Source organism: Hakea prostrata, chromosome 11, assembly GCF_041222555.1.
Source record: "Hakea prostrata isolate BN-2017 chromosome 11, UWA_Hpros_2, whole genome shotgun sequence".
NCBI classification, from domain to species: Eukaryota; Viridiplantae; Streptophyta; class Magnoliopsida; order Proteales; family Proteaceae; genus Hakea; species Hakea prostrata.
In genome coordinates this window covers 7,701,255-7,723,171 of record NC_142610.1, presented here as the reverse complement: position 1 = coordinate 7,723,171, position 21,917 = coordinate 7,701,255, and the positions used below count along the sequence as shown (strand labels likewise).

Below are 21,917 nucleotides of genomic sequence, written 5' to 3'. Positions count from 1 at the left end.
CAGCCTTAATACTTAGGGGATTCAAGATCCAGGCGTCTGTACTAGAGAGGAGGAGGGGAATGGAGTTAAGATTATTGCGGGCTTTGAGGGAGCGGTGAAAGAAGGTTGAGTTGGAGTCTCCCAACTCAAGCCATTTGACATGCGATTTTTGCCGGAAGAAGTTCTCTTCTTGGGAGGAGAGGGAAGAGAGGACAAGAGAAAGAGATTTTTCTTCCTCTGCGAGGGAAGAGTTGAGGGGGTAAGATTGGAGGAGGGTTTGCGCTCGAGCGAGGTTGGAGTGACAGGATGAAACTCAGGAGTTGATATTCCTAAAGGAAGAGGCATTCCAAGATCGAAGGTATCCTTAATGTTCCGGTGCTTACGAGCAAAAGCAATGAGGTGGAGAGAATGGCAATGCACCGGCTTGGCCCAACGATCCTTAATAGTGGAAAGAAATGAAGGATTGGATGACCACATATCGAAGAATTTGAAAGATTTGGGACCGAAAGAAGGGGAATTTTGGAAATGGAGGAGGTAAGGGGAGTGATCAGAGACCTTAGGGGGAGAAGGAGGCATGGGAGGAGGGAAACAAAGAGAGAGCTATGAGTCATTAATGAGGAAGCGATCAAGCTTGGAGGTAATACAGTTAGAACCAATCCTTTGGTTTTGCCAAGTTAGGGAGTGGCCAGACCAACGAAGATCAGTGAGATCGAGATCATCTAGACAAGAGTTGAAATCCTCAATAGTAGAAGGGTTAGGGGGTGGACGCCAACATGCTAATGGGAGTAATGAACAATGTTAAAATCGCCTCCAATACCCCAGGGGAGACCCGAGGTAGAGGGGGAGATAGAACGAAGGTCATCCCATAGAGGGGATCGGTCCAGAGAGATGTTGAAAGCATGGATGATAGAGAAGAAAAAGGTAGAGGGGGAGGTGAGAGTAATGCGGAGGTGTATGAGCTGGAGAGGAAGACATGAGATGAACCTGAAGATTGGCCAGATTCCTGAGAATCCAAATGTGGCCATTCGGAGCAAGATCATTGTTAGAGAGGAAAGACCATGACTGTGCAATAGAGCGGGCGATCCTATGAGCATTGTCACTGTGAAAATGAGTCTCAAGTAGGGCACAAAAGGAAGCTTTGGAATCAAGAATAAGAATTTTTATTTCAGCTTGCTTACGAGGGAGTTTAGCCCTTTAATGTTCCAAATAAATGCATTAGACATGGGCATTATAGTTGGTGGGAGGGCAACAAAATAGGGACTAGGAGTTCAGCCGGCGGTCAAAAGGGGGGGGGGAGTCTCGAACACTGGGGATCCCAAAGGCGATGGGGTTTTAAAAATATTCGGGTCAATTGAGGAGTCAAGAGAGGGGGTGGATGGGGTGGGAGAAGGGTTTTGTCCAGATGTACCTGAGACGTCCAAACCAAGTGGTTCAGAGAGGCCGTTGCATTCTCTACTAGGGGTTTAGAAGTTGGGGGTGTGGGTTGGGCCATAAAAGGTGGAGGCCCAACAAAGGTGGGTAGTGATGGGGATTGGACCAAGGGAACATGTGGGCTAAGGGGGGTTAAAGGGGGTGGGGGGGTGGCTTAATCGGTAGGGGCAAAATGGGCAAAGTAGTAATATTATTAACTAGGGGTGGGGGCAAAGTGGGAATTGGGGGTTTAATGCTTTGGGGAGGGTGGGTTTGGTTTAAAGGGCTAAGAATCAAAGTCGAAGAAATAGGGGAGTCAGTGGGTTGTTTCACGACAGGGGAAATTTGAGAGCTTTGGGTTGGGGAGCGTACCTGAGGTGATCGGGAGGCAACGACGATAGTGCATGAGACAACAGAGGTGACAGGACCTTCAGGATCTTGAGGCAAGACGGCAACCTGGACATGAACATTCACTTGACATCGGGTGCTAGCGTCGTCGCAGGGGTCATTAGAGCAGACAGGGTATTAAGACAGAGACAGAGGACCAACGAGCTTTTTCTTTCTCCTTTTTCTCTAGTAAGCTTTAGCGGTAGAAGAGAGGCCTGAGGAGATCGTTGGGTTGACGACGACTGCGGTAGAGGAGGAAGTGGCAGTTGCAGAAGAGGCGATGTCGGCACCGGCAACGATAACAGGGGTCTCACTTCTTATAATAGCTAGAGCTTGATCGTAAAAAGCATCAACATTAGCATTGGTGCTGGGGACAACGTCAACAGCAAGAGGAACAACAAGAACAACAGGAGAGACTTTAGGGACAAGACATCAACTGAAACTTGCTTTAATTTTTCGATGACGAGCGACAGTGAGGGATTTTCAAAGGGCGGCATATTTTTTGTAGAGGCAGAAGTAGTAGCAGCTGAGACCATCTTGAGAGCAAGAGGAGCGGGGGAGAGATCATGGCCAAAATGACAACAATTTTCACACCTAGAGGGGATCCAGTCATAGACGATGACTTGGTTGTAGGTGAGGCCATTATCGTCTACAAAAAGAGATAGAAGAGGGGAGGGGGTGCGCAGTGGTTACTTTGACATAGATGCAGGCATAAGAGAGATGCTGCAAGTTGAGAGTCTTCTGGTCAGAGCGAAGAGGTCATTCGGTGTTCCAAAAATATAGTCCAGGGAGGTTGATCCATAGAGGAATGGAGCTGAAGTCGACCTTGTGGAGGTTCACAGAGGGCGACCATGGCTTGAGAAAGATGGGTGATTTTTCCTACAAAACTAGGAGAGCCTTCAAGGGCATGAGCTTTATCGGCAGCAGAGTGAAACTTGAACAGAAAAAAACCGGGGTCCAAGATGAAGGTATCCAAAGATTCTATCGATTTCCATTGTTTGGAGAGGGAGGTTTTGACTATGCCAAGTGGGGGAGGGGGGGGGGGCTAAGAATTGGCCAACAATGGCCAATTGCCAGAAGAGAATGTTAGCTTGAGTTGCAGAGGCAGGACAATGAACAATAGGCGAAGACTAGGAGGAGGAGGTGGGGATGAAGGAGAGGTTACAGTCACTAGAGAAGGGGTTGGAGGTGGAGGAAGAAAAGGAGTTCCAAGGTTTAGAGTAGGGGGATTTCAGGGGAAGAAGTAAGGTTTGTAGGGGAGGGAGCAAGAGGATTGCAAGGTTCTTGAATTTTCTTACTATGTAAAATCCTTAAAACAAGAATCTAGATCTAGCGCAACTTACTAGTTAGAACATTTCCTAACTTTAGGAATCATTCCCTACATCATCATCTACATTCCCCCATGTTTCATCCAAATTTGACAAAAGGATATCCATGGATTCAATACTGCCACCCACTTCTCTGTGGCATCTCTTTCTATAAATATTTGTTTAATCCCTAACTTGACACAAAATCTCTCTAGTGCTTTGTTAAAACAGATACCACGAAATAACAAATCAAAATAGAAACGAAAAAAACACACAAAGATTTAATGTGGTTTACACACCAATGCTGTTTGCTATGTCCATGCGCGAAGAGGAAGAGCTTTTCACCACGTAGAAGAAGAACAGAAGGAGATCTCACAACCAATAGCCAAAAATGGCATTACAAGAACTCTCACCCAAGTCCCTAACGGAAAATCCCAAATCTCTCAATGGTCTTGTAGGTGAACATAAGATACATATATATAGACTCCAATCGGATAGACGGGTTATCCATCGGGGTACTGTACTCCATAGATTGAGATTAGTGATGGGCTCCGGGCTTGGGCCTATCCTCCACTTCCATCATAGATCTCCAAAAATGTGTCTTTCGGGTTGCCCACCAAAATATGTTGTGCGGTCCATCTTCAAAATCGGGTACAAGAATTTGGGCCACGACATAACATGCTTCATTGTCACACCATCCGAATCCCATAGTCCATAGTTATCTTAGAGACCACATTTGCGGTCCTCCTATTATCCATGCCCTAAGCGAAGTTATAGGAAACCCTATCTTGGACCCATTTGAGTGTCTTTCAAAAATATCTTGGCTAACTGACCCTTATTGAATTGAGGCTGTACTATAACTGTACATTCCCTTTCAATATCTGTCTACCGATCTAGTTAGGAGAAATCTATTTAACTGGTACGAAACCCAGTTTTGAAGTAGCTAAGTGTTCCCCTCTTCTTTCAAAGGAAGTGCTTAACAAAGGATAAAAGGAAGTGCTTAACAATGTATAAATTGTCAGCTACCACAAAGTCTACGATTGACATCTGCTCATTCGATTCTCCAATACTGAAGCCTCTTATGTACACCGTCAAATCCTCCACAATTGCTCCCAGTAAGGCCATTCAGATCATCCCCAGTAATAATCATTACATCTTGTCAAAAAACTTGCAGTAGATCATCCATGTGATCCCTAAATTGGTGTTTACTACTTCCACATAAACCCATCTGTTGTACATAAGTGCAGGCAATGTCGACGGCCTGTTTTCATTTAATGCATAATCAATTAATGTCACCAAAAATAGTATCACACAGAAGCAAGCAATAATAGTTTAGTCTAGGAGACGGTCCAAATTAGGCCTCCCCCTCCTTCCTCACCCCCACCCCCATTGGAGATGTACATTGTTTGGATTTCTTAATTGTCTGGCCTCACTGACTTTTCAGTGGTGTTGGAGCATGTGTAATTAGGAAATTTATACAGACTATTTAGTCTGGATACCGATTGGTCAGTCTGTTTTTAAGATGCTGTAGTGCATCTGCAAGCTAAACTGATGGGTTGATAGGTTAAATATCTAGAAGCCTCAGATCATCTAATGGACCCAATACATCCATTAGTTTCTGAAATATGCCTCTAGTGAAGAACTCACTCATGCTTTTCAGATGACAATTGTGGAAGCTTCACTACTGGGAACAAAGTATTTTTTCCTCCTTAAAATCAGTCTTTGTTGTTTGACCCCCCCCCCCCCAAAAAAAAAAAAAAAAAAAAAAAAAAAAAGAAGAAGAAGCCGGTCTTTGCATGTGTTGCTTCTATTTGTCTGAGTGTGGATTTATTTACCATATGGTAAGTTTCTACTTTGGCTCTAAAGTTCATGTTCTGCTTGACTACAATATGTGTAATGGATTTGTGATAAGATCATAGCTTTTAAATAATAGCTGTGAAGAATTGATTTCTATACAGTTATTCAACTATGATGAATCGAGCATGCCACCCAAACTTTATTTAAGATCAGTAATGCAGTTTCAAACTTAATACATTTACAGGGCAGCAAATGATTACTAATAAGGTTAGCAGTATTCAAGCTGCTAATGCTGTTCATAATCCAGCTGAGACAAGGGGAAATCAACCAACCACTATAGGTACAGTAGCCTTCTTACTAACCTTTTTGAATCAACCAAGGCTTTTTCCTCTTAAGTGGCTTTAAAGCTTTTCTTTCTAAGCTTTCTCACATTGATCAAGAAACTTAGTCATTGCTGTAACACTGTTTTAAACTCTTCTGTTTACAGGACAGCCACATACCACTGATAAGGGTATTGTTGCTCAAGATGGTAGGAGGATTTCTGCCCCACCTGACAAGAGGAGAAGGGTGCAGATGCAACCAGATAATAGAAGCATTTCTAGCCTTCGTTACCAAGGTCAAATATTATAAATATATATGCTAAACCAATGGTTGGTGGACCACAGTTGTAGTCTGTGGTCAAGGCATCGAAACAGCTTCTCAGCATAAATTGCTGGGGTAGTGCTGCATATAAAATTGTCCCCTGTAACTGCATGAGTGGAAGCCTTCGGCATCAGATCCTCCCTAAAAAAATGCTAACCAACAGCTTTTTTTCTTTAATTTTCTTGTTGCACTAAAAAACTCGGCAACATGAACCTTGGTTTTATGAATTTATGTCATTTCTACCAGTTTGATTAGAAAAAAGCATCTGACTAGAGTGGCAGAGACTAGCCAGTATTTTTCATGATAGAGTGAGGAATAAGTGAATAACACTTAAGTAACAGCTGAATTGGTCACTGATTGGTAATTGGTTCATTTCAACTTGGACTGTTTGAGATAGAAGACCACTTTTATTTTTCCTTCTTACACTTTTACACATAATGGTGTTTTGCTGAGAAGAAGAATGGAGAAGAAGATCTAGTAAATGTAGAAAGCCAGATTACAGGATGCCTTGTTCCATGCCTTATTCCAATAAGAGTAATTAAGCAGGTTACTTGTACAGGGGATGGGAGGAAAATAGACGAAACCAAAAAGATCAGGACCCAAGAAGGGAATCTTGGGATTAACACTAGCGCTTATTCCAAGATCCTCTGGGTCTCGAGATTTATTTCTGACATTCCTCCTCAAGTTAGAGAGTATTTATCATGCCCAGTTTGTTACAAATGTAGTCAATCCATGCATTCCCCATAGATTTAGTAAAGATATCTGCAAGTTGCTCTTTGGTTTTGACATTACTAGGGAGAATCAATCCACTTTGCATATTTTATTTGACAAAGTGACAGTTAATATTTTTTGTTCTCTCATGAAATATTGTTGCTTGATAATTACACCATAATTGCATTGAGGCAGAAATTTGAAAACAGTTTAGACAGAAGTTATTGCATCTGTATGAGCTCTTTGATTCAGTGCTTGAATGAGCAACTACACTTTGCTTCTTGCTTTTCCAAGGCATTTTGTTTTCCACCAATGGAAGTACAATACCTAATAGTTGATCTTCTGTCTACTGCGAGCCTGCCCAGTTTGAATCAGAAAAGCCTTCAACTCTATCATGCCTATGATTTTGATACAGAAGTCCTTTCCTTAAAGCCTTCTTAAGACAATGGAGTATACGAACAACCACATCCAAATTAGGAATTCTAGGGAGGTAGGAATCTGACTCACTGCCCTGACAGGAAATTAGATATTTGGGGTAACTATTAAGTAAGTCATACTTTGCAGGAATCAAGATCATCAAGTAAGCCTTCCCCTTCAGGGACAAATTCTGCATCCTGGTCCATGGAGAGTAATAGGTTTTGACCTAAGCATCTGTCTATTTCCATTGAGATAGGCCTTCTGTGACTAAGCCAATTCAACACCCAATGATGTAGAATCATCACTAAAGTGGGCTCCTTCCCTTGTGGAAGCGTCTAGGATTGGATCATATATTTATTAGGCCTTTGATTCCATGGGTTTGTTTTTTAATTGGCCAACTTTTTTTAGATCCATGTAATTGGCCAATTTGGTGGGTCTAAAATATGGGTTGAAAGTAGAAAAATTGAATTTAAAATTGGATTTCATTAGTTTAGTTAGATGAAATAGGTCCCAAGACCTACCCCAAAGGAAGGCTTTTGGCTGGAAGGAAGTCTAGGCTCGATGTCCAACAGCATGAAAGCCCTACTTGATACACCGGTGGCATTCTCGTAATTCAAGGTATCCTACTCAATACAGCAATGGCATACTTGCAATTGAACCCACAGTAGGATTTTAATTCTGTGCTTTAAAGTTTGTTTGAGTCAGCCTAGGTTATATCAAGTCTATTAGGGATAATGTACTTAATTAAATAGACCTGACAAAGGGTCCTTATTAGGTTGGTAGGCTTTTTCCTCTTTTTGGTCTGATAGGTTAGTAGTCAGTAGTACGAGTCCTATTTAAGTTAGTTTGAATCCAGCTAGGAAAGTCAGTACAAGGCTATAAATACAAGGCCTGCGCAGTAGTATGAGTCCTCTTTTTGGTGTGATAGGTTAGTAGTCAGTAGTACGAGTCCTATTTAAGTTAATTTGAATCCAGCTAGGAAAGTCAGTACAAGGCTATAAATACAAGGCATGCGCATGTGATAGCTCAGATTCTAGAGTATAATTAATAAAGAATGTTATTCCTGCCTAAGTGTGAGTGTGAGTTAAAGCTGCTCCATCAGTGTAAGGTATATCCAGGTGATCAATAAGCACCCTAGGGTTTCTAATTGAAGGATCTCCTTCAGCACTGCTTGCAGCCTGCTTCCACTTCTTTTCATCATCATCTCACCCCATTATAGGACTTGTGTTACAGGTAAGTAACAAGTCAGCACACTATTCCGTCCCTCTTCCACTCTTTCAATTTCTATTTTGAAACCCCCCACCCCATTCAACCACTTCTTCATAAACTCTAGAATCCATGTCTCCTAATCCCTCCATCAGGAATTCTATTCCATTGCAGATTCATTATCCCTCAGCTTCCACTGACACTTGATCCCAACTGCAGCCCTCTTCACTACTCCAAAACCCAAATTCGTTGCTGCCCTAGATTCTCAAACTCTGATTGTAAAAGCCTAACCCTCGATCCTTGGAACCCTAACTCTAGAGTTTTTAAACCTTAGTCCTAGATCCCCAAAACCCTAATCCTAAACCTGTAACCCAACTCTAGAACCTGTTACAGCCCTAACGCGAGTCCTCCAAAACCAAAATCTAGACCTATTCAAACCCTTGTTCAAGGCCTTTGATACCTTGCCTTAAGTCCAGCATCCAAAGGGGAGAATTCTGTTTTGATCCTAATTGAGACCTGAACCAGTTCTGGCCAAAAATCCTTGACACCCGAGTTCTTCCTATTGCCATTCATCTAAGATCTTGGATTTCTAGCCCTCATGCACTTGAGGCTACATTGTTAAAGTCTTGTTTTAAGTTTATTTCCTTTATTATTTCAATTTTATAGTTAGTTTAGATTACCTAATAGGTTAAGGATTAGGGTAGCCTTCCCTTCTTAGCATAGGAGTTTGATTTGGAGATTGTTTCTAATTTTGAGTTTGGAACTGTCAGCCGATGTGTCTATAAATATAGATGTAATTGCTGTGTCGAGCCAGGTCTTGATGAGTTGACTTATGATTCTTGCTCGATGCTACAAGTAAGGTACAATGGCATGGCATGGTTGTGTGACAGTCTCCGCTCTTCCGTAATTTCTTGTCTTCTGTTCTTCTCTCTTCTTCTCCCAAGAATATCTTTCTCATTCAAGCTTATGTCTTCAAGAATATCTTCTACAATAGTAAGTTGAATTATCCCCACCCACAGTTCTTCTTTATCTAATCTTCTAACCCCAAAACCATATTTCCCTCTTCTTTTTGTTCTTTTTTATTTTTATTTTTATTTTTATATTTCTACTTTTGTATTCCCTAAAAATCTTAAATTTCAAACTTTGATCTACACCAATCTAAACATTAAAACCATCCCAAACTATAGGGATGACCCCATTTATCATTAGCTAAGTTCTCTCCAAGTTTCACCCTATTCCAATAACTTTTCATCCATATCTCGAGAACTTGCCCCATCCATCTGTATACCCCATGTAAATCATTTCCAGGGGCAGCAGGGTTTGCTTCCCTAAATACTGCCCCTAATCATACCAGGGGTATTTATTTGAGTCATGATTTTGCAAGTTATTAAAGAGTCGTTGTTAGTGTTGGATTCCTAAGTTGTGAAGGAGTCACCTAGTTTCAGTCTGCTCTTACTAGGATAGCATATCTACTCTTCGGTTCCAAATTGAATCCTTCTAGAGTGAGATATGATAGAATCCTTGTTTGAGCTAGTCTTTCGTCAACTTAGAAGGGGTTTACTAGTCAGAGTCATACTTTGTTTTCCTTTTGGAAGTTGAATCCTTTTATGTTTTCCTTCATATAGGCTATAAATAAGCCACTCTGGGTTGTAAGAGATCAGATTTGAATTATTTAATGAAGCTAGGAATTAAAGGAAGAGCAGTTGAGTCATGGGTTCTCTTGGAGGGGTATCCTGTGACGGGTTTATGAGATTGAGTTTGCTGAGGATCTTCTACTTCCCTTCCCCTACAAATAAGTATTGCATCCACAACCGTATGCCTAGCATTCCGTCTTCTTTCCCCATCCATCACACCCTTCTTTTTTATTTTCTTGAATTTTCTTGGGTTTTTGGACTTTTCTAGAGACCCAAATTTCAAAGTTACATCTACACTGATCTAACCGTTAGATCTGTCCAAAACTTTAGAAACCTTATCTCCCAATCCTAGTGACCCTAGATGCCAATTTGAGCCCATTATGACCGTCTGATTTTAATATATAATTATTTTCTCGAATTTTTGTATTTCTCATGACCCTAGAAACAAGAACCTTAGTATCTTTTAATTTAGCCATCCAAACCCCACCAAACTTGGGGGATCGTATCCCTACATTATTACTTATGTTTCCTCCAAGTTTCATCCTATTTTGACACCCATAGACCCAAGCTTCCACCTGAAGGAATTTATCCATATCTTCCATGGGAAGTGTTTCGTATCTTTGAGATCCATAAAACGTATTTGACCACAAAACATTAACCTAACCTTTCCCTCTAGGAAATCAACCCTTCACAATCCAATCACAAAGGAGTATGAATTCTCAAAACCCTAGAAACCCTAATCCCTCTACGACCCTAAATTTCAAACCGTAAGTTATAAAATTTAATTCTGAACTTAGAGTTGCACCAAGGTTTCAAATGCTCAAATGTACAACCCGTGACTCCTAAGCCTAGCTGAATCTACGTTAACCCTAGCTTTAACACTTGTAAACATTAAATCTATCCAAAACCCCTCCACTGAAATTAACTTCAGTCCTAAAAGACTGCTGATTGTTAGCAAAGACAATCCTAGAGTGAGCTTGATTTTAGGGCCGTACTCGGACAATTAAACCCTAGAATCTGGTTCATATCACTGATTGCTTTAAATTTCTCCAAAACTATCTAACTATAGACCTATATTCTTATGTAATGCAATCAATTACCCTAATAACCTACAACCCTAGAAACTCATTTGGAAGATTGCCTCTAGATATGACTCCATTTGGGTTCATTGGGTTCACTCCTGCCTTCTGAATCGGACTCCATTTGGACCGTCACTCTCCCCCCAACCCCTCTTGGGTTTGGAGGAAGCTTCTCCTCTTAAGATTGCTTGCTCTCTTTGCTATTGCCTTCCGGATCTCCTTTAGCTCCTCTATTTCTTTCTTGTTAGACTTGTGGCATCCGATGGGCATTTTGTGTACCCACCTTGGTCCTTGTACCTTGTATGACACTTGGATCCCCAAGTCCACCCCGTTTCCTCATTTGTCACTGACAACTCTTGGTCCCCTGTGCCTCCATGAGATTGAATTCCCGTTCTCAACCCACGACCAATATGAACCCGAAGCTTCCTTCGTAACTCCCGAAACTTCTTCGTAGTCGCTCTGTTCCATGCCTGATTTCATAGGGAACCTCAAAGTGGCCGTATTTTATTATATTCCATCCATATCCCTAATCCATTCATTTAATATCCCTTTGGTGTCATTGACATAAGAGATGTCGTTTCTAGTCTATCTCTTTCTATTTATATAAAGTGAATAAATCATCATATAATAATCGAGAAATTGCAATATCTCGTGCATTGGAACCCATGGTTATGGACCCGAATCCATTAGTATGGAACATTTTCTTTTCCAAGTGAAATCCCCTAGTATATGAAAGAGTGAAAAAGTGCTTTCGTCGTTGTGGAATAAGAAGCCTTCGTGTCTTAATGCATGTATTTGATTTATTCGAAGCTATTAGAGCGGGATCCACTTTTTTTGGGAATAGGAGTCGAAGCAATAACAAGAATATTTCTGGTGGAACATCTTCCCAAGTCTCACAAGGGTTTGGGCTTGCCTCCCCCCAAATCTAACTTTCCCCTCAACCTTACCTTTTGGACCGCTCCCCCTCCAAATCCTTTACCACCTTTTCAGCCTTGAAGCTCATTGGTAACCCTCGCCTTCTGTCCCTTGGGCCCCTTGGTTTGGTTTAAAGGCCACATCTATTGTCACTTACTCACCCATTGGAAAGCCCTCAACTATGGCCTCCCCACCCATGCTTTCCTCATTAGCCACCATATCCATGCTAACCTTAATTGCAAATGGTTCAGAGGACCTTGACCACTTATTCCTTGCTTGTCCTTTTGCTTGTTCCCTTCCAGAGAAAGCCCTCTCCTCCATTTTGCCTTGCCCTAAGCATTCATTTGGCTTTGGCCGAGATTGGTCATGGATCCTAAGATCCATTGCAGGCAATTCTATTTGTGACCGTGTTGGTAAGCTGGTCTTTCGGTGCCATTGTCCACCACTTGTGGTGGGAGTGTAACCTTAGGAGATGGACATCCAAATCTAGATCTTTGGAGTTAATTTGGAAAACCTTTGGAAAGCCATCTACTTTGATGTCTCTGCTTGGCTTCAGTTGATTCCCCCCCATAATAGATACCCCAAGGAATAGTCTCAGTGTTGTTACCTAGGGTTTGAGTTCTATGCTTCAGCCTCCTCCTTGGAGGCTGGTTCTTCCTGCCCCCCCTTTTTTCTTCCTTTGTACATTCCTTTCCTCCCTTTGGGGCTCTTTAATGATAGAATATATTCATCCCAAAAAAAAAAAAAAAAACCTAAAACCCTAGAACCTTAACTTGTTTCCACATCCTTGGTCTGAAACCTCTGTTGTAGATAGTTCTTCAATTCATCTATCAACAGTATCATCCCTTGTGATGACATCAGCAGCATACACTATCAGAAAAATCCTTCTTGTCTCAGACCTTTGGTAAATGACCGAATGGTCACTATTATAAATTGATAGGCTAAAGTATGAACCACTTCAATTGACCTACCAACTGTGCTGCCGTGCATATAGGGACTGTTTGAGGCTGTATAGTGACTTCTTTATCCTACACACCAAGTTGCCAGACTCCCCCTGAGCAACAAACCCGAAAAGTTGGTCCAGTTACCCTTCTTCATGCAGTTTACATTTTTGAAATGTAGCTGACAGAAAGGCCAGTGATTAGCAGCAGCTAGAGAAGTCAAAAGATTGATAGAAGATAATTTTGCCATTGGCTAATCAATACCAGAATTTGGGGCATTCCCCTTTGTAATCAACCTTGCCATCTGATGTGCAAGGGAACCATCAGGGTTCACTTTCACTGAAACAACCATCTACACGTGATGGCAGTTTTTCTTGGAGGCAACAACACCAAATTCCAAGTATCATTGACTTCAAAGCCAACAATTTTCATGTCCTCTGTCCAGGACTAGATAATGCTTCTGCCAAAGACTTAGGAAGGGGATAAGACTCTACAGTAGACAAAAAAGAACAAGAGGTTGGAAAACAGAAGAGTAAGAAACACAATTAGAAATTGAATGCTGATTACAGTTACTAATGCATTTCTTGTGGACAATTGAGATGTGAAGATCTGAAGCAACAGGAACTAGTGGAATATCCATAATAGGATTTGCATTTGAGGAAGACATGGGAGAGTTGGTGATGGTAGGAGGGGCAACATTTACACGAGGAAGGCTGGTGTGGACTGAGTGGGCTCTATGAAAACTTGTGCAGGAGACTAAACAACAACACAGGGAGATAGTCTACTTTGTAGGAAGGAAAGAAACAGTATGATATGGTGTGGACTCAAGGAATGACACATCGACAGTGTATATGTTATTTCAAAGGTGGGGAATAACAATGTTACCCCTTCTAAGTATGAGGGTATCTAAAAAATCTGCACTTAATTACAGTGGGATCTAACTTGGACAATCCAGGCTGACGGTCATGAAAGAAGCAAACACATCCAAACACTGAAGGAGGAAGGGAAAACAACTTGTTAGGAAACAACAAAGAATAAGGGATGTTCCCTTCAAACTGGAGGATGGAATGTGATGTCTTGTGCAGAGTGTTGCGCTGTTAAGAAGCATCATATAGGTAAACCCAGTGTAGTGGAAATGAGGATGCTGAGATGGATGGGTGGTAAAACTAAGAAGGATAAGGTGAGGAATGATCATATTAGAGCCGGACTTGGAGTAGCTCTGATAATTGGTAAGGTAAGAGAAAGTTGATTGAGGTGGCACAACCACGTTAGATGAAGGCTTTTAAATTGCGCTGTGGAGAGAAGGAATCTAATCAGATTGAAGGAATTCTGAACTATGGGTAAACCTAAGATAACCTGAAAGAGAAGTGGTGCAAAAGGATATGCCTAGTTTGGCCTTATATCTCATATGACCTTAATAGAGCTGATTGGATGGCAAAGATCCATGTAACAACTGCATTTAGTTGGGAATAGGCTTCTTGTTGTTGTCATGCAATCATTAGAGCATCATCCCAAATAGTTTCGGGAACCTATATTTCAAATATCATGGAATGGACCTCAAGTAAATGACAATTCTTTCTTTTTGCAACACATTTTCTTTGTGAGGTGGTAAAATTGGAAGATTCATAAAGCATACCATAATGGGCCATAAACTTAGAAAAGGAAGCCAGGAAATATTCTTTAGCATTATCGCTTCGTAAAATTTGCACATTCACACTAAATGAGTTTGAATTTCAAAAATAAATGTGCCAAATAAAGCAAACAATTCTGATCTGTTTTTCATTAAATTAAGCGAAATAACCCGTGAATGGTTATCACCACGTCATAACGTATTTGATCTAAAGTAGAAGTAACTGGACATGGTACCAAAACATCGAAATGCATCAAAGAAAAGGAAGAAAGAGTGATTATTTATTATAGGAGGAGAACTTAACATAATGGAGTTTCCCAAACTGGCATGACTCACATTCCAAATTCAACAATGACTGAAAAGATGAATCTAATTTTTTAAGACTTCCCATAGACGGATGACCATGACGACAATGAACGTAATGACGAGAAACAACACTGGAAGAAGCAGTGGAAGGAGAACCAAAGCCTCAAGCAAATGTAGCCCTCCTGAGTCCTAACTCATGTGTCCAATCGTCCTCTTTGTAGCAAGATCCTGAAAAACACTTGAATTTGATTAAAGCTTATAAAAAACTAAAAGTATTAGTAAATTTACTCATAAGACATATGATAAACACGGAAAATTAGGAAGTTAGACAACAGATGACAGAGACAAAGAGGGGTTAGGATAAACTGTGGTAGTGCCCTTGACCCTAGACTGATGATCCATTCGCTAAGATCACACTTGAAGATGATGGAGACAAAGAAGAAAATATCCTTGACATACCTAACATATGATTGGAAGCCCCTAATCCATAATCCAAGGATGAGAAATGGTGGAGAGCTAGGAAATTACTTCGCTTGACTGATGCAGGGGGAATCCTAGAAACTATGGTACCTACAAGGGTTGGTTGCTAGTCTTTAGGTTAGCTATTATTCATGGTAGGTTATTTATAAAGAAGGAAGTGCAGCAGCTCTGATCTGATTAAACATGCAAATTAGACAATCAAAGCAAAGAACCACTTCGGCCCTCTAATAAGCATAAAACTAAACATGAATCGAATAGGGAAACATGGGAATTGTGATCATGGCATTGTAACCCTGATTCAAGTGCAAGATTATCAAGAATCCAATTAAAATAGTTGCTGTCCTAGTCAAGATCTATTCCTAATATAAAATGCAGCCAAAAATTTAATGTAAAGGACCAAGAAAGGTTTAAAGTATCGGTATTATTGTATCGTATCGGTCAAGTGATTTTAAGAGATGTATCATCGCATATCAAGTATTGTATTCGTATTGGTCAATGTATTTTAGTGCAATTCAATGGAGAGACGCATCGAGATGTATCATATTGGTTGTCTCCAATATGGATACATATCGGCTAGTATCGTTTCGTATTGTGGGATACTTTATACCTTGAACGCAAGTGACTTACGGTAGAAATAGGAAAACTGGGATGGGGTATAACTGATGAAAGATAACAAAGGAATAATTAAAAAAAAACAACTGTTGGTTCTTAATGGGGCTGCAAGAACAGTAGTTAGGACAATCAAAATAATGAAATAGGGGTAGGTATATCGTATATGCAGTGAGAACAGGGGAAACCAAAAGCTATTAGGTAGTACGATTAAGATAAAGACAACTAATGCAGCCAGGAATTTCAAAAAGAATAAAAGGAAATTATTTAGAAAACGAAAGAGAGAATCACAGCTGGGGTGGGGAACAGCAGAAGCTGAAATAAAAGGAAGGAGGAAAGGGGAAAGGAAGAAGGAATAAAAAGAGAAGTATCGGCAGAAAGAGGTACTACAGTAGGGAAGAAGAAAAGAAGAAGGAAGAAAGAAAAGAAAAGCAAGAAGTACTTGCCGGACAGAAAAGGGAAAGGGTAGGCCCATTCATGAGCCAAGAAAAGGATTTACTGTAGGTGAAGAGAGGATTTTTCTGCCAGAGAGAGAAGAAACAAAGGTTCTTGCGCAAAGAACTTTATATATTTTTTTAAAATTCATTCCATTCTTTCCGATTTAACAATACAAGGCTTTAAATTAAAAAAAGAAAAGAAAATTTTAACCCATCCCAACCCTACAATTGATATCCCAAGAAAATCCTAAATAACACTCAACCTGGATCTAATATTTAAGAGGCAAAATTGGAAACCCCAAAGTACTATTAAATTAAATTAAAAAAAAATGGATCAACTAAAATTTGAGTACGCTAAAATAACTCAAAATTGAACTAATAACAAACCATAACCAACCCACAAGGACTCAATAATATCAAACTAAATCTGAAAGAACCAATAACAAACCACACTCAACCCACATGGACTCAAACAAGAAAGAAAAAATCAAATTAAATCTAAGGCTTTTGTAAAATTGCCTGCAGGAAATGCTCCTTGTCGAACATAGGACTTTGGCAATCGGGTAGCCTTTGAACTCATTGTTGGCCCACATAGGTGCTGCTGTGGGCTGATCTCTATGTCAATGTCGGTTGTAGACTTGAAACTGTTGCCTAAGACTGATGTCCTCATCATTGACAGAACTAGATTAGCAGTGGAAGAAGCAGGTTGTGATAACTGAAACTGATTTTACCAGGCAAGTTCTTCCTCAAGACATATTGATCATCTTCCTTTCAGAAAGGTGAGATTGAGCTGCAGAGGTGGTGTCACTACTAGTTTAGAATTAGTATACTGCTGCTGTCTAGGTTTTCCATGAAGCTTGTAACAGAATTTTTGAATATGATTAGGATTTACGTGTACCACAATAAGGACAGACCTGTGCAGCACCTTGTCCTTCTGTGGATGTAGGATTCTGCCTAATAGGTTGCTGATTCTATCCCTTTCCTGTACCACAACCACGACCACGACCACGACCAAGACCACCACCATAACCATGGCCAACAGTGCTGCCTCCAGTCTTGAGATAAAAGGTTGGAATTAGTTTTCACTGGTGGTGCATCTTGGGGATTCTCACGTGATACACGAAGAACACAAGCAAAAATTTTCGCGAGAGAATATAAGAGTCTTACCACCTAAAATTTGAGTATGCACCAACCAAGTCCTCCCAAAATTACCCATTATAGCTAATTGATCTTGCTGATTTTGCATTTATTTCACATCATAAGAAAAAGGGAGTAGAGCATTTAGATCTTCATTCATGTGTTTGAAATTTGCAAAATATTTGGTAATCAAACCCTTTGTCTGATTCCTGTAAAATTCCTGCAACGAGTCAAAAATTCTAGAGAAGTTATTATTCCACAATATAAAATTGCAATAGTCCCACAGGTCCTACACAATGTTGATGTGAGTAACCAAGCCAACGATATGATTATCCATCGATTTCAACATCTGACTGAGGATCCTTGCATCCGTGTTGTCCCAACTAGAATCATCCTCTGGGATAGGTCCTGTCAAGTGAGCCTATTGATGTCTACCAGTCAAAATGAGTTTCACAATCTTCCTCCATTGTAAAGAATCATTTATACCTTCGAGTTTCTTCTCAGTGATACAGTTAGAAGAAGAGGAGATAACCTCAGAGATTACAGCACTATTATTTTCATCACCTATGTTTTTTCAAAGAAAAATTATTCCAATGAATCAATTCAAAAAAACTTGCAAGTCTGTAGCATCGGAAAAAATTGATAACAGAGGTTGTCCAAAAATTACCCACTGGAAATCTATGACCACCACAGCAAAATCTGATTGTAAATCAACAAGTACTATCCTAATGTCACGAATAGCCTTCAAACAAATCTGCTCTAAAGTCTAAACAAAAAATGGCAAATTTAAATCATCTCAAAAGTCAAAAGTCAAAATCAACCCACACAAACCATGGGTAAGGATCAGCCTTCTCTGACGATTGTGAGCCTCTAGTGGGAGAGGCAGATCTGCATTGACATACACCAGTCCTAGTATGGCTCTAAATTCCATGTAAATAATGTTGCTCCACTGAGAAGAGGAATGTAGAAGAAGAAGAACTATTATATGCAACAATACCAGGGAATAGAATGTCTCGTTGGAGTCGTTGCAATAAGAAGTAAGTTACAGATATAGGGATGTGAGGAGAATAAAAGAAACCAAAGAGACCAAAAGCACCCCAAGAAGGGAATCTTGGGATTAGTGCTAGTCGATGGGATCTCGAGATTTATTTCCAACACTTCTCATATATCTTAATAAGTTATTTGTTGCTCTGGCTATTACCTCACACTGCAAAGATTCTATTGTGCATTTCTTGCAACACTTTCTGGGCTTAATAGAGGCCTTCAGCTCTTTGTGGGTTTTAGTATGATCTTGTAATAGTTTCTGATTACTTTCTGCAGGAAAAGTAGTCCCATCTAAAGGCAGTCAACTTGCCCCATCTTCCAAAGATGTTGGAGTAGCAGTTACCAATGGTAACTAGACAGACATGCTGAATATGTCAAGCTTTCAATTTTAATATGGCTTTATTATGACATTATGATACAACACACTGATGCTTTTTGGTTTAATCTATCTATTCTGCAGAAAGGAATGTGCTAGCTCAGACTTCTACAAGTGCCCCGAGATCACCTCCTAAGAGGGGTTGGAAGCCTACAGCTGCTCAGGTTTTGCCTCCAAAGAGCAGACCTGGATCTTCCATTGGTCCATCTGCTTCATCTTCATATCAGACTGCACCTGTCTACCATATTAGAAGGAAAGGTATTCTAATTGAGGTTCTTCCCATTCTATTAGATGAATCTTTTAGCTTTTCATAATTTGTATCATTCATGTTTGTGTACCCTAGAGAAATCTATATCACAGCGGTTCAAGTTGCAATACACCACTGACTCATTGTTTCTGTCCCAAAGCATTATTTCATACGGTACTGTCATTGTTTCATATCACCATTGACTCATTGTCTGTCCCAAAGCATTATTTCATATGGTACTATCAACAGGTTAGTCTGGTCAATGATTCGCTAGTTGATGGGGGAAAATGTTCAACACAAGGTGGATCATATGATTCAGGTGTGGCTTTGGACTGAGATATTGGGGACAATACCTATGTATCATGACACTAGCATTGGCCCTTCAGTGTTGACATCTTAATATACAGAAGGATGGCATATAGTGGAGACAGACCACATAACTTGATTGGTGAAACAGTAACATGGTGCTTTTTCTATCCAATGGTAGGATTGGCTACATCAAATGCTCCACTTGGTGGAAATACTTCCGCACCAAGAGACTCCTTTCTAGGGTTGCTCACCTAGGTTACCCGTTGCATTTATAATGCATTTTGTTAGCCATATCCATTTTGTTTCACACAACTTGGGGCCTTTGTGCGTGGGCCTTATTTGTGTCTTGCTGTTTGGATTTTCTCGTGCCTTTTGCATTGTGCCTCGACAACACTGCCAGAATCTCTCTTGTTAATGTGAGACCCATGGGTTCATTCTTGACCATCTATGCATTGATTGAAGCAGCCCTTGGTTGTTCGCTGACTAAGTTTCACTCTGTTTGACAAATTTTATTGGCCGATAATGCTTAATTGACTTAAAACTAAATAGCTTGGATTTATCTGGGTCAACTTTCCTGTCATATGGTTAGGTTGTCTGCAGAAAAAACATGAGATCTGGGATGCCTCCAATCCAAAATATGGCATGGTTGGTATTATGAACTCAGTTGTCCCATGTTACTTTTATGAGACTGTAGACTAGGTAAATATCTGTGCTGGGACTAAAATATGGATTAAGCTATCTGGAGTATATCATGGCCCTAATACAGAAGGTCTTGAAAATTATTTTCTTGTAAATCCATGGTCCAGATAGAGTAGGAAAGCATATATTAAAGTCTGGGTCAGTGCTGCCCAAGTTCATCGCATATAATGAATCGCTGCAGGAGCAGGAAAAGTCAGTGCTTGAGTCCCTCAATTGCTGGGTACACTGCTGGAACAATGGGGTTGTAGGATCAACCTCAATTAGGACATGAAAACATGAACCAATACAAGCTTGGGAAACTGAATCTCATCATTAGTCTTGCTATTGTTTGATGAGAGTGTCATTAATACCATTCCCATGGTGTCAGAAGTGATTGGTGGTTGTAGGTTCCCTCACCAATTGGCTTCCCAATGCCGCAGCTACCTTATAAGAAGGCTAGTCGATTTGGATATTCAGGACTGTTTGGTGTTGGCTAGGAATCAAAATCCTTCACGCAAAGCAGTTAATCTGCTGAGCACTGTAGTTTTTGTTTATCACTGAGCCTAAATTAATACTCCCTAATTGAATAAGGACCCCCTTTATAGAAGATGGCTGACCGCTGAGGTTAAAATTTTCTTCTGCAACACTGATGGTGTAATTACCTTTTCCAGCTCCGTCCTTGACTGTTACACTCAAAACTATTGGTAAGCTTTTCACCAGTGTGAAAATTCATCTTTCTGAGTGATGCTATCAGTGCATTAGGAGAATCATTGCACCAGGATAAAGATTGCACTATGTGTGAGTAAATGTTTATAGAAGTGACCTGGAGAAAATGTCTTTTACAGATCCTGTGGACCCTGATTCTTCAGAGAAATGTGCACTGTGCAAGAGGGATCTAATTTTTTCACCAACAGGCCCACTATCAGTGCCCTCTGTTCGTCCAGAAGTTGCAGTTTTACCGTGTCACCACACCTTTCATGATGAGTGTCTGCAGCGTATCACTCCAAAGGAGCTGGCTGAAGACCCTCCATGCATTCCTTGTGCGATTGGAGGCGATGGTTAAAGCTCTTCTTTTTGTTCTTTCTTGCAGCTGCATTTCATTTTGTTTCATATTTTGGTTGCTAGCTTTTCTAGATTCAGTAGTAGAAGAGTAAAGGAGATGAAATGCTTCTATACCACCTACAACTGTACATATAGAGGTTGATTGGGAATAGTTGTCAGGTTTTCTTTATACATGTGGTAAATCTTCAAGTCTCTTATTAGTCGTAGATAGATTTGCTTACATAGAAGAATCATACAAGGCTTCTCTACCAAATTTTTTATTTTTTGGAGAGAGGGAAGGGGGTTTTGTAACTATCATTCATTTTGTAGGAACAAATATTTGCAATACAAAACCATATCTTGAAACAAATGGATCATCCTATACCATTCTCATGACATATTTATGCTATTTGATGTGCCCCATGTTTTTCCTATGTGCATTGTTTTCAGGCTGTTAGATCTGGTAGCCTATGCCAGCAATAATGTTTCATAGTTGTTTCTTTTTCTTTGGGACATTAATATTTCAGTGACTCATAACTACCCATGATGTGTTGGTTGCTTTGAATGGATTTGAACAGATTCATTAGTAGGTTTTAGTACCTCCTTGATCATCACATAGCCCTCAAGGATTACCAAGTGGGAGAGAATTGCTTGAAGATAGGTCCATCAATTAACTTTGAACCTTTTCTTTGAGAAGAATGGGGTGGTCCATGTCGACCATTTCTTCTTGATCATACAGATTGTCTAGTGAAGATGGTTGATTACCTAGTCCTCACTGCTACAAGAGAACCTAAAAGCATTTGTTATTAAGCTTTTTAGGTAGCCCGTCGAATATAAGAGAGTGAAATCTAGCCTAAACTGATTAAAGCAATCTTGTCTCAAAGCTATTATGAGCTTATTGGATCATGTTTTGGGCTCGGATCTTGTGATACCTGGCCCCAAGGAGAATAGGAGATTGAAAGTTGCTAGATAGTAATTCCCTTGTGAGCATTTGATTGTCTTGAAAATTAATATGAAAACAATTCAATGCTGTTTTGGGAATAATTTTTCTGGTGCATTAATAGACAAAAGTTTGTAAACAGTCTTCTCCGGCCCTTGTAGAATAGAGTCTAGATCATCTCTCTGTTTGGGGAGCACGTATTGTTTCCATGATGCTTCTTCATCACAAATTCGGACGAGATGCACATCTGATAATAAT

The 21,917-nt window shown here is 40.2% G+C and overlaps 1 protein-coding gene across 1 annotated transcript in view; it reads left to right on the top strand.

The window, feature by feature from the left end:
- Nucleotides 1–21,046, top strand: part of LOC148999870 (uncharacterized) — a 40,900-nt gene extending 19,854 nt beyond the window's left edge. The window contains exons 3-7 of the mRNA XM_089141097.1: nt 5,125–5,220; nt 5,368–5,496; nt 18,345–18,416; nt 18,529–18,702; nt 20,524–21,046. Coding sequence (XP_088997223.1) covers nt 5,125–5,220; nt 5,368–5,496; nt 18,345–18,416; nt 18,529–18,702; nt 20,524–20,741 — 689 coding nt within the window. The 3' untranslated portion in view covers nt 20,742–21,046. The remainder of the gene's footprint in view (nt 1–5,124; nt 5,221–5,367; nt 5,497–18,344; nt 18,417–18,528; nt 18,703–20,523) is intronic.
- The last annotated feature ends 871 nt before the right edge of the window (nt 21,047–21,917 follow it).